The sequence below is a fragment of the Bubalus bubalis genome, chromosome 4, assembly GCF_019923935.1.
Source record: "Bubalus bubalis isolate 160015118507 breed Murrah chromosome 4, NDDB_SH_1, whole genome shotgun sequence".
In the NCBI taxonomy this organism is placed as follows: Eukaryota; Metazoa; Chordata; class Mammalia; order Artiodactyla; family Bovidae; genus Bubalus; species Bubalus bubalis.
This window is the reverse complement of record NC_059160.1, coordinates 121,924,288-121,936,301: the sequence shown is the minus strand read 5'-3', so window position 1 is coordinate 121,936,301 and position 12,014 is coordinate 121,924,288. Positions and strand designations below refer to the sequence as shown.

General features: G+C 54.5%; 1 protein-coding gene and 1 pseudogene across 1 annotated transcript in view; both read left to right on the top strand.

Moving 5' to 3' along the window:
* PGBD5 (piggyBac transposable element derived 5) overlaps nt 1-6,652 on the top strand; it is a 97,754-nt gene extending 91,102 nt beyond the window's left edge. The window contains exons 6-7 of the mRNA XM_006055360.4: nt 3,296-3,401; nt 4,723-6,652. Coding sequence (XP_006055422.2) covers nt 3,296-3,401; nt 4,723-4,918 — 302 coding nt within the window. The 3' untranslated portion in view covers nt 4,919-6,652. The remainder of the gene's footprint in view (nt 1-3,295; nt 3,402-4,722) is intronic.
* A 1,520-nt stretch (nt 6,653-8,172) lies between these two features.
* Nucleotides 8,173-11,520, top strand: LOC123333391 (annotated as a pseudogene).
* Nucleotides 11,521-12,014: the final 494 nt, after the last annotated feature.

Genomic DNA, 12,014 nt, shown 5'->3' with positions numbered 1-12,014 from the left:
TCCATTTTAGTTCTCTGATTCCTAAAATATGGATGTTCACTCTTGCCATCTCCAGTTTGACCACTTCCAATTTACCTTTTTTCATGGACCTAACATTCCAGGTTCCTATGCAATATTGTTCTTTACAGCATCAGACTTTACTGTCATCGTCAGACACATCCACAACTGGGCATTATTTCCACTGTGGCTCAGCCTCTTCTTGCCTTCTGGAACTATTTTTCTGCTCTTCTCCAGTAGCATACTGGCCACCTACCAACCTGGGGAGTTCATCTTTCAGTGTCACATCTTTTTGCCTTTTCATACTGAACATTTTAGGGATTGATTTATTATTCTTTACTCCAGATTCTAAGAGAGAATGAGCCCTCTTTCAGAAAGTGTGAGCCCTGTCATTGTTCAGTTACTCAATTGTGTCCAATTCATTGCAACCCCATGGACTGCAGCATGCCAGACTTCCCTGTCCTTCACCATAGCCCTGAGCTTGCTCAAACTCAAGTCCATTGAGTCAGTCATGCCGTCCAACCCTCTCATCCTCTGTCATCCCCTTCTCCTCCTGCCTTCAGCCTTTCCCAGCATCGGGGTCTTTTCTAATGATTTGGCTCTTCGTATCAGGTGGCCAAAGTATTGGGGCTTCAGCATCAGTCCTTCCAGTGAATATTCAGGATTGAGTCTTCTCCAACACTACAGTTCAAAAGCATCAGTTCTTCAGCACTCAGTCTTCAGTGTGAGGGTATGCAGGCTCTCTAAGTTACATGCTGTCATTTACCCAGGGTCATCCCCACGAAGAACCAAATCCTTTTTGAGTCTTCCATCTCCCTCTTTGCCCACAGAGTTCAGAGTCCATGAGGCTCGTGTGGGTGTGGAATGTCTGCATATCAGACATCGGGTCTGTGTGTTAGGTCTTGACTCATTCGCTCAGACTTAGAGAAGGGCAGAAAGGACGTCAGCCCAGCCAGAAAAAACCTGGAGGAGGCAGAGAGACAGACCCCTGCAACAGGAAGACAGGTGGTTCTGTCATAGGCCCACATGAACCTACAGTGTCACAGAGGTTGACTCTTAGAATACAGATGTGCAGAGGGTCACACCCAGCCACAGACATACAAGGGTGTACCCAGAGAAAACACATCATCCCTGGTTATGACGTCAGCAGAGACAATAAATATCACATAACCTCTTGTCAATATTTCCAATGTCTAAAGTTTTTCAGGTCTTAGAAAAGAATATTAATAGGGCAGCAGTCTCATCCTTTTCATCTTCAGTAGTATCTGAAATCTAAGGTATCACCAGGGAGGAGGCTGGACTGGTAATAACCTTGGAGAAATGCTCAAAGAGACTGACAGAAACCTGGATTTTGAAGCCAGTCTCCTACTTCCAGCTGTAATCCTCATTTAAGTTCAAAAGTGTGAAGGAACAGGGAGGAACCTTCTTCCCCCTAGAGGAGGGGAGCAGGCCTCTCACACCTGGGTGAGCAGTCCTGGAACTACTGCCCTGCCGGTGCTGAGGGCAGCCAGTGGGGACCGCAGGGCCCTGGCCAGCACCACGCCCTCATCCCTGGAGAGTGGTCCCAACCTGCTGGGACCCTGCTGCCTCAGAGTGAGGCTTCCCCTGCCTCTGGGAAGAGAAGGGAGGGGATTTTATCAGACGGCCTGCCCTGCTCATACCCACATGGATCTGGGAAGCCCTAAGGGGGCCTCTTTAGCCCCAGAGGAGGCTGTAGTTGAAAGTCAGGCAAATTAAAATAGAGCCAGCGATGGGAAGCCTCCCCAAGCCATGCACCCAGGCCAGGTGTGAGGTGGGGGTGTTTGCTCACTTGTATTTGGGGTTGGATGGTGAGCAGAGGCCCAGGGCAGGTCCCTGAAGGAAGGGTGCTGTAGAGAAACTGCCCTCTGTGGAGGTGGAGAGCCCAGCCTTGGAGGACCTGCGTGTGGCCGCGGCATCCGACAGTAGAGTGTCTCTGTGGAGAGAGGCTCTCTCAGGATCTGGGCCCCAGGAGCCTCTGACTGGGAGGAGGCCCTGGACTGGCACTGTGGTCCTTTGAGCTCTTGAGGCTTTAGAAAGCATGTTGCCTGGGTGCTGCCCCAGCGTCCCCACACCTCCAGAGCTAGCTTCTCAGCCTCTCATAAGATCTCCAGGCACTCCTTCCATGCAGAAAGTCAGTATTTGGGGAGCAGGGATGGGAGACAAAAAAAGACTATTCTGGTTTAGGGCTGAGTCTCAGCAGATGGACCTGTGTGACTCTTGTCTCCCGCCCGTCCCTCAGTGGGAAGGGGGTGACAAGTCATTTTTTACTTCAACTACTGGAGAAGGGAAGACTACCCACTCCATTATTCTGGCCTGGAGAATTCAATGGACTGTATAGTCCATGGGGTCGCAAAGAGTCAGACACGACTGAGCGACTTTCACTACTCACACGTATTTAAGCAGTGCTAAAATTTCACAGCCCTGTGAACTAATCCCTGAAAACAGGGGCATTCTCCACCACATGGTGCTGCTCCAGGGGAGGCTGCTCAGAGGAAATGCTGTGTAACCCCCACCACACTTGACCATCCTTCCAGCCCGCACATCACCTCTGAGGGTGCAGTGGATGGCCCCCCAGTCAGGGCAGGTCTCGGAAGACAGGTTGTTAGGCAGCAGGCTGGAGAGGGCTGACTGATCTCTCTCTGCTTCTCACTCCTGGTCGGTGGGATGTTTCACTCTTGCCGTGACTTTGGTCATGGCCGTGGGACTCAGTTCCGTTTGTATTAAGGAGGATATGGTGTTTGAAGGCATGTGAGAGAGTGCGTTTGAGGATCAGTGAAAGGTAAAGGGTTCTGTCCACAGGGGAGGCGTGGAGGAGCCTGGGGTCAGGCGGCTCCTGGTTCTTCTGAACCCTGCCTTGAGCAGAGCAGGTGGACCGGCCCCCTGGGCCCCTGACAGTGGTGGCCACCTCCTCGCACTGCTCTCAGACCTGGCGGAAGGAGTGGGAGCCTGGGGAAGGGAAGAAGGGGCCGGTGAGTCCTGGCCTCCTCTCTGCTCTCAGGGCCCCATCGGGTGCTGAGCCCTACTCCACTCACACTCGCCTTTGCGCCATTATCTGCCACGGGCCCTGCCCTGGTCTGTGCTGTGGCTCCATGTTCTTTGCTCACCTGACCTTGTTTTCCTCAGCTCCCCTGAAGCTTCAGTGATGTTGTTGATAGTGGTTTTTTTCCATCTCCTCTCCTGCTGTCTATTTTGACAAGCAGGCAGGATGGAGAAGAACGTGATCTGAATGGGGGTTTGCAGGGGAGGCTCAGAGGGGATGTCCCTCCTGTCTCTGCAGGAGTGATCATCAAGAGGAGGAGCGGGGAGATCCCCTGCCCCTTGGCCGTGGAGGCCTTCGCGGCCCACCTCAGCTACATCTGCAAGTACGACGACAAGTACAGCAAGTAAGTGAGCAGGGGCCTCACCACCGAGAGCAGGGGCTGCCGGGCGATCAGCTGCCCTTATCAGGGTTGACTGATGAAGACCCTGAGAGAGGAAATCCTGAGCCCCCAGCCTGGCGTCCCCCCAGGGCCCAGCCACGCGGCCACCCCCGCCTCCCACCGCCTGGCCGCCTGCACTGCAGCCCTGTCTGTTCCCCTTCTTCCACGTCCGCCATTGGGCCGACCTCGCCCGCTATTGTCCCTGAGGCCCTGCCCGGCGTCCCCTCCACAGACGGGCGCAGGCCTTCATGTCACTGGGCTGAGCCATGGTTACTTAGTTGTTTCATGTGTGCGTGTGGGCTCAGGCACGGTATCATCATGAGTGCACACATGGTGTGCACACACGCATGTGCATGTACGTGTTTATGCCCCATTGCTGTCTCCAGGCAGCTCCCATGCCCACGTCGGGAACTGTTGAACCTTGGCCTGTTAACTACTGGGCCTGAACCTCACAATCTAAAACAGGGTGAGACTAACCCAGAGGGCGGTGGGCATTTTCTCAGCCCTCTTTGGGGTCATTGACATCTCCCAGGCTGCTTGGTGGGGATGGCAGTGCAGGAACCTGGGCCTCCTGGAAAAACCCAGGTGTAGAGGGCGACCCATCCCTCAGAGTCACTGCATTGTCTTCCTGGAGCCCTGGCCTGCCTGGCAGCTCACTGGCCTGGGCAGTGCTCACAGGGTAGTCTGTGTGATGGAGCAGACATCGCAGGCCGCCCTGGCTGGGCACTTCAGTGGTGCTGAGGTTGCCAACCCTCCAACACCTGGCATTTGGGGTGCAGAGACACACATGCATGCAGAGGACAATGGCACAGGGGTGCGTCCTGAGGCGGGGCTCTCCAGCAGAGAAGGCTCTCCTGAGGTGAGAGCTGTCCTCCGTCTGGGGGAAGGAGGGCTGGTGAAGAGAAGAGCGAGGAGCTGTGGGTGGTCGCGGCAGGAGGGGCTCGGGACACACGGCACTTGTGCAGGGAAGCCCCGCAGCCCTGTGTCCTTGCGAGCTCCAGCTGCACCACACAGGCCTGGCTCCTGGTTTCAGTGGCCCCTGCGGTGCCTGCCTCCTCCCACCTGATCCTTTCCTAGGGACTGTTTTCATCTTAAGTAAAGTTCACGTGCCTGAGCCTCAGTGAGAGCTCCCTCCCCACTCCCTGTTCCCCCTTCCCCAGCCTGATTCCCACCCCCACGCTCCCGACAGCACCCCATTGAGCCCGACAAGGCCTTTGGGAATCTCTCTGCACGGGGCGCCTGGGCACCACCTGAGTCAGCCCTTTTTATCCGTCTGTCCTCTTAGGTATTTCATTTCTCATAAACCGAACAAGACCTGGCAGCAGGTGTTCTGGTTCGCCGTCAGCATAGCGGTCAATAATGCCTACATTCTGTACAAGATGTCAGACGCCTATCACGTGAAGAGGTACAGCCGGGCCCAGTTTGGTGAGAGACTCGTGCAAGAGCTGCTGGGCCTGGAGGATACCTCTCCAAGCCTCTGATATCCTGGGTGTGGCCCAGGCTAGGTAAGGACCAGGTCCAGGGAGGGACGGGGGAGCCTGACGTCTGACCTGCTGGCCAGAGACCCGGAGACGCCCTGTGTGTGGCCGCAGTCCAGGCAGGGTGCTCAGGGCCTCTGGAGGGGCCAGCACGGACCTGGTCAGAGGGTGGCCCATCCGGTTTCCACACAGAGAAGAGCACGGCTTCCCTCCGGAGAGTGGCCACCAGCTTGGAGTGAGCACCTTGCAGGTGTGGCCCTGAGCCAGACCTTCCGTGCCACCAGCGCAGGGCAGGGCACCCTCACAATCCCCGTGGAGGCCATGGGGAGCCCGTTCAGCACAGGGGACCGACCTGGGAGGGCTGCTGCCATCATGGGCACCAGGGATGGAATGAGCTGGTGAAGATGAAAGATGTCCACAACGTGGTTCAGGTCACGCAGTGTCTGAAGGCGATGGGAAGGGAGCCAGCTGGGATTGTTTGGGGGTGTGTAGGAACCCAGAGGGTTTGCCAGTGTTTGCCTCGAGTGGACAGCTCAGAACAGGGCTCATAGCAGAAGAAACACAGCTTGGCATCGCTGAAAGGCAGTGTTGGCATGGGGAGTGGGCCACTCTGGTGTGTGCACGAGGCCCTCCTGCCTGTCCCGGAGTGGCTGGTGTATGGAGAGAAAGACGGTGACAGAATGGAAGTGAAGTGTGACGCTGTTTTTTATTTTTAGATATATCTTCAGGTTATTTTCTTACTGTTGCTCAAGATCTTCTGTAAAAGGAAATGTCCCTCTTCTGTCCTCACCCTCTCACCCCACCCTGTCGTGGCTCCTTGCATGATCACGGGCCTGGCCTGAACCTGGGCCAGAAAGGGTACTTTGCATCCATCAAACCATGGGGCCTGTGGGCCTGAGCTTTGCACAGACACCTTCACTGGCAGAATTACTTGTCTTGGAAAATACACAGCACGGCTGAGACAACAGATTGTCTCTGTGGGTGACCACTCTCTCTCTCTCATGTGGTTGCTGGGCAGTGCTGGCCAGCCTCACTGCCCGCCTCGTGATGGTGTGGCGGGCATTGGCAGACCCACCTGTACAGCTTGGCTGGGTGTGACTCCCAGGGCCTGGGGTCTGCTCACCACAAGCCTGAAAGGCCTCCGTGATGAGCAGCTGGCAGCAAGGGCTCTACTTACTTCTCAGAACACCTGGGCCTTCTCTGAACCAAGGTTCACACGTCTCCCTGGGAGACCTCCGCTAGGGTGGTCGGCTGGTCTGGCTGTCCCCACAGATAAGAAACGAGTAATTTCTGAAGTTACGTGATCTCCCTTCAACCCAATTTATGTCGCCCCCTTATTTTTACAATGCAAACCTACTCTGCTCAGGCTTTGGGATGTTCTTCCTTGTTGTCACTCAGTGAATTACAAGTGTTGCTGGCAGCTTGCTCCAAATCACATCATATCTGCACCCAGTTCACGATGGTCACCTCGCCCTGTGGTTTTAATTCGATGCCACGGATTGTAGGCCAAATTTTAAATTGTGTTTCGAAACACCTTTGCCGTGTCCTTTAATTGGATTGAAAGAACTTTTACCACATGGAGAAATCTATTTTTAATTTGTGATGCTTTTCTACAAGGTCCACTATTTCTGAGTTTAATGCATTTCCAACACTTAGGGAGACTCTAATGGAAGCTGATGAATTTTCTTTTCTGTCCAAGTAAGTAAAAGAAAAAATAAAAGTCTATTTAGATGTTGACTCTTTGTTAATACGTGCGTTTGTTTGAAAGGTCAAAGACAAAACTCCAGGCCACTCTTGTGAGTCTTGATTTCTTGTATAATCCAGTGTATATGATCTTGCCACTCTAGTATCATGAACCAAGGAGCAGTTTAGAAGAAAAATCCAGTTGACTGTTGGGTAGAAGTGCGCGTGATGCCCTGTCCTGTGACTGCTCAGCTGTACTGATGGATGCCTCTGCCATCAGAAACATCGTGCCTGCCTCCAGCCGGCCTGCCCTCTGCTAGGCCGTGTGTCATTCTCACTCAACACCAGAGGTGCTGCTGTGACCAACAGTGCGTGGCTTCACGTTACCAAGTAATTATAGAGTCATTACGCCATATTGGTGCTCTGGTTTTGAGATGGTGGCCACCTGGTTTCTGATAAATGATGGAAAGACCAGCAGGTTAGCTGGGTTTCTGGTGGAGCCTGTTGTGATAGCACCAGCTCTCGGGTTCAAAGGCATTTCTCTTCCCTTCCTAGGAGGACAAAACGCCAGGCAGCACTGACTAGGAAAGCCTGCAGGGACCTGGACTGCACCCATAGATGGGGTGTGGGTGACTGGTCAAAAGTCACCCGACTCCATACCTCCCTGGGTCTGAAGACTGGCAGGTCCACACTGGACAGGCTCACTGGGAAGCTGGCCATTGTTCTTGACCAGGAAGGGGCCCAGCTAGAGGTTCTCAGGGGAGAGGCTGCCAGCAGGGCCCTGGCAGAGGCTGGGAGGTAGGTGGGCCCCTTCATTCTGTGGCAAACCAGTCCTGTGGGAGGTCTTTGCTGCAGGGTCTAGAAAGGAAGGGCAGACAGTGAGCTCCCAACCCTGTTGGGAAAGCACCAGCAGGACTTCTAAGCTTCTCCAGAGAACATCTCATAGCTGAATGCAAGGTAATCTGTTGGGTTCCACACAGTTTCTGATGTGTCACATGACCTCAGCTGTCTTTGGAAGTAGGTAAGGTAATTCTTGGGCTTCCCTGGTGGCTCAGAGGTAAAAAAAAAATCCGCTTGCAATGCAGGAGACTCAGGTTTGATCCCTGAATCGGGAAGATCCCCAGAGGAGGCAATGGCAACCCACTCCAGTATTCTTGCCTGTAGAATTCCATGGACAGAGGAGCCTGACAGGCTATAATGGGGTCACAAGAGTTGGACACTACCAAGCAACTGAACCACCAACACCACCAGGCTAATTCTTAGGAGAATCTAATTAGGATGATTTTCTGTTTGGATTTGGTACCTTCTTTAGCAGGGTCTGTATTTGTCTTTTCTCCCCACACTGCTTCCTTCCCAAAGCCTCAATTTTGAACAATATTTTACTTTGGTCACTGGAACATTACATGAGTATTTCAAAACTCAGGTGAGTGACATAGAAACTTGGCGTCTGGACCATTCTGGGCAAAGATATCCAGTTTATTGACTGTATTAGACAAGACCTGGCTGCCAAAATGGATTAACTCTGCAACTGTGGCCAAGATAAGATCGCAGATAGACGGGGAGGACCTGGGTGCATGGCGGGTGCTGCCACCACCCTGAGGAACCCTGCCTCAGCATCTGCATTGAGAGGGACCCTGACGAGGGGGTGAGGCAGGCTCGCCACCACCAGTGAGAGATGCCCCCTCCAGCCTGTGGTGAAGGGAAAAGGCACCCCCCACAGAAGGCCCTGAGGTGGAGGAGAACAACTCAGTGACAGGCTGATGGGAGTGGGGAGGAAGGGTTCACTGACCTGTGCCATGGGCAACCACGCGCAGACAGACAGGGCCTCGTCCATGGGCCCAGAGAGCTCCCTGTGCCCCAGTTCTCCACCCAGGTGCCCCACAAGGTGGGCCTGGACACCTGCGTCCCCAGCTTGCAAGTAGGCATTGGCAAGGGGAATGTTTTACTGTTTGCCCAGGTGAGCCGGTGGACCTGATGCTGAGACCATGGTCTAAACCGCTGCACAGACTGCTCCCCGGAGTCACCAGTAGGGCTGGCGGCTTTAGCCCCAGTTGATGTAATGCCTTTGTAGGGCATTTCCTCCTGTCTGAGGCTTTATAGACAGGTGAGATCAAACCTCTCTTCTGATCTGAAATATTGCAGGTGCTCAAGGTGCACACTCTCCCTGCACCATTCTCTCAGGTGCACTCCTTTCTTGCCCTGGATCCAGGCGGGAGTTTTTGGCTGAAGGCCTGATGCAGCCCAGGTTGACCTGGTGGTGAGCTGAGGTCTGGGCAGTGGTTGGCCGGAAAAGGGCCCTCGGCTGCAGCCAGCCCTGTGCTGAGCCAGCTGACCTCTCACCAGATAGCACAAGGGGAGGTGAAGAGGAAAGGGTGCCCCTGGAACCTCTCCCCAGGTGCCTGCCGGCCGTCCTGTGGACCAGGGGCTAGGGGCGGAAGCCAGGTCTCCAGAGCGTCATGATCCCTCTCCCCAGGTGCTGGCTGCCCACTCGCCAGCTTGTGTCTGTCTTGTTCTGTCCCCACGATGGGCAAAGGCTCATCAGCAGTCTTGGGTGTAGAAAGCCAAGGGCTCCAAAGGAAAGGGAACCCAGGAAACTGAACATGGTTCCCAGGAAGTGCCTCAGCCCTGCCCAAGGGGCTCCACAGCCCGCTCTGGAAGAGAGCACTGCGGAATGGTCCTGTGGTTCTGTACCCTTGACTGTCACCCTAAACACCTTCTGTCTTTATTAGGAAGAGTGCTGAGACTCCATTACGTAAGCCTTTATTCCATGTGGCTTCTCTGTGTGGCTCATTTTTAAAAGGATTTTTAAAGCTCCTTTCTGAGTATGTCCTTCTCTCCCATTAAGAAGTACAAGAGGGTATCAGTACCAGGGGGGCACTTGGAGCGTTGCTCGAGGCTGTGAGCAGCGAGTGAAGATGTGCCACGTGTGTTGGGCCTGGGTCTTCCCCCTGCCCAGGGCACACCCCTTTTCTCCACCGTCCAGGCCCTCCCACCTGTGGCCACTGCTGGAGACGCTGCCCGTGGGGGTGAAGAGCATCCCTGCACCTGCGCACAGCCATGACTGGGTCTCCTTAAGGGAGAGGAGACACTTGGCTGTGTCTCTTCTTCATCAGCTCCTGTGCTGCAGATGTAGGCTCTTTTCCTACGTTACTTGGAAGTGTGCCCTTTTGTGTCCATATTTGGAGATGAAGGCCGAGGTGGAGGAGAGGCCCCTGAATTCTGTGGGGACTATGAGGGGAAGGAGGACATGGGAGTGGGTGCTGGGCTCATGTGCAGGTGTGAGGGCTTGGGTGTCTGTCAGGTGGGATGGCCTGCGGCAGAGGGTGAAGGGTGACAGTGGAGCACACCTGAGACACCGCATCTCCCAGCTGGAGGACCGCAAGGGTAGAGCACCTCCCTGCTCGATCTCTGTCTTTAATCTGTGGTTCATTCTTTTACACATTCCTCAGACAAGGCTATATCAAAGCCAAACTGTGACCCACAGTAATGAGTATTTATTACACCCAGGCCTGGCTCTCGGCTCTGCCTGAGAGCCAGGACCGTCACTGCCCCTCCTCCTTGAGTGGGGAAAGTGATGCTTCACGCTCGTGGTGGCTCCAGGGGGTGGACCTCAGTCACTCCCACCACTGCCCCCACTGTTGGCGGCTCACTCTTCCGGCAGGGATGGTGCCAAGATCCAGGCACCCAGCTAGCAAACGGCATGGTCTGTGCCTCGAGGGTGCTGGGTGGACATGTGTGGGCTCCACCCAAAGGAGGTCTCCATAAGGGGCAAGCCCCGTGTGGTGGGGGTGCTGTCGGTACTGCTGTTGGGGCACAGTACACCCCCTCCAAATCGTGGGGCGCTTCACCTGGGCAGGCAGCAGACGCGCCTGCCTGCACACCCCCAGAAAGACGGGATCTGAGCCTCAGGAGGCCGGGACGGGACTGCCTCTGACCAGGACCAGCTGGTTTATATGTAACTGTCTTTGGAGAGCATGACAGCACGTAGAGCAACAGAGCAAGACGTGGTCTCAGCTACTCGAGAGGCACAGGGAAAGTTTCTCGTCTCATCCATACTCACATTAAGTTGTGATACTTCCTTTCACTCCCTCAGAAGCTTGTAGCTGGTTCTGTTTCCCCTGGGAAGTGAGCCCACCTCTTTCCCCACCTTCCTCCACTAAGAAAGGGCTGCAGTTCAGGCAACAGTGAGTGGTGGAAAAAATAATTAATTGGACAGATGATATTTTAGCTTTTTAATTAGCTCTCCCCCTAGACTTAGCTGTTTTAAAAAAAATGCATCTAGCTTCACAGTTGGGAACTTCCTGTAAGTAGTACACAGAGGAGGGAATGGTGCTTCTGTGATTTTAGTAGGTTTAAAAAGATGGACCCAGGGGCCGGTGAAGGACCGCGAGGCCTTCCAGAGGCTCAACTTCTTGTACCAGGTGAGTGAGTCCACGCGCACGCACGGCAGGGAGCCCAATGCGGAGAGCCCCCAGTGACGGCTCACTCCCCCAGGCCGCCCACTGCATCCTCGCTCAGGATCCAGAGAACCAGGCGCTAGCGAGATTTTACTGCCACACAGAGAGGACCATAGCGAAGCGGCTTGCATTACGGCAGGACCCCTCGGTGAAGTGAACTCTCTGCCGTGGCTGCTCTTCCCTCTTTATCCCGGGTCTGACCTGCATCCAGCGCCAGAGACGCTGCAAGGGTCAGCGCTGGACTGTACAGACCTGCCTGACATGCCAGCGCAGGCAGTGGTTCCTCAACGACTCGAGGCGTGTGCTCTGGGGAGACCGGCCCGAGGCCCAGCTGGGGAACCAGGCAGATCCCAAACCCCACAGCCTTGCCAAACACAGCCCACCCCATTCCAGCCCAGCTTCCTGAGGAGAAAGTGCAGCCTCAGAGCTCCAGTCACCAGTGATGGACTCACCCTGTCTTCCAAATAAACTAATTCTGCTTAAAAAAAATAAAAAATAAAAAAATAAAAAGATGGACTCAAAGCAGTTGTATACATTTTAAGGTGTAAATTTTAGAACTGGAGTTGTGGGATTTTTGATTGAGGTATTTGGGGGTAACTTTCATCCATTTCAACGTAATGGCCCAGTATGATGTCATCCTTCTTGATACTTATCACTGCTTATCAATAGAAGTACAGTGTCCAAAGTGGGGTGGATGCTCTGCCAGCTCCAGTACCAGTGAAGCCACGTGTCCAGTCCTGGCCCTTCCCTACAGCAGGAAGCATCCACAAGTCAGGGGTCTAGGAGGCAAGGACAGTGGATCCACATCGAAAGCGAATGATAGAAGGGGCAGCTGGGGAGACGGGGCAGTGAGTGTGGCACCGTGCTGGCCCAGGGCAGGGGCGTGGCAGTGGTCTCTGGTCCTCCTCCCCCCTGCTGGGAACGGTGCAGGTCACCCTCAGGCACCTCGCCTCAGGGGA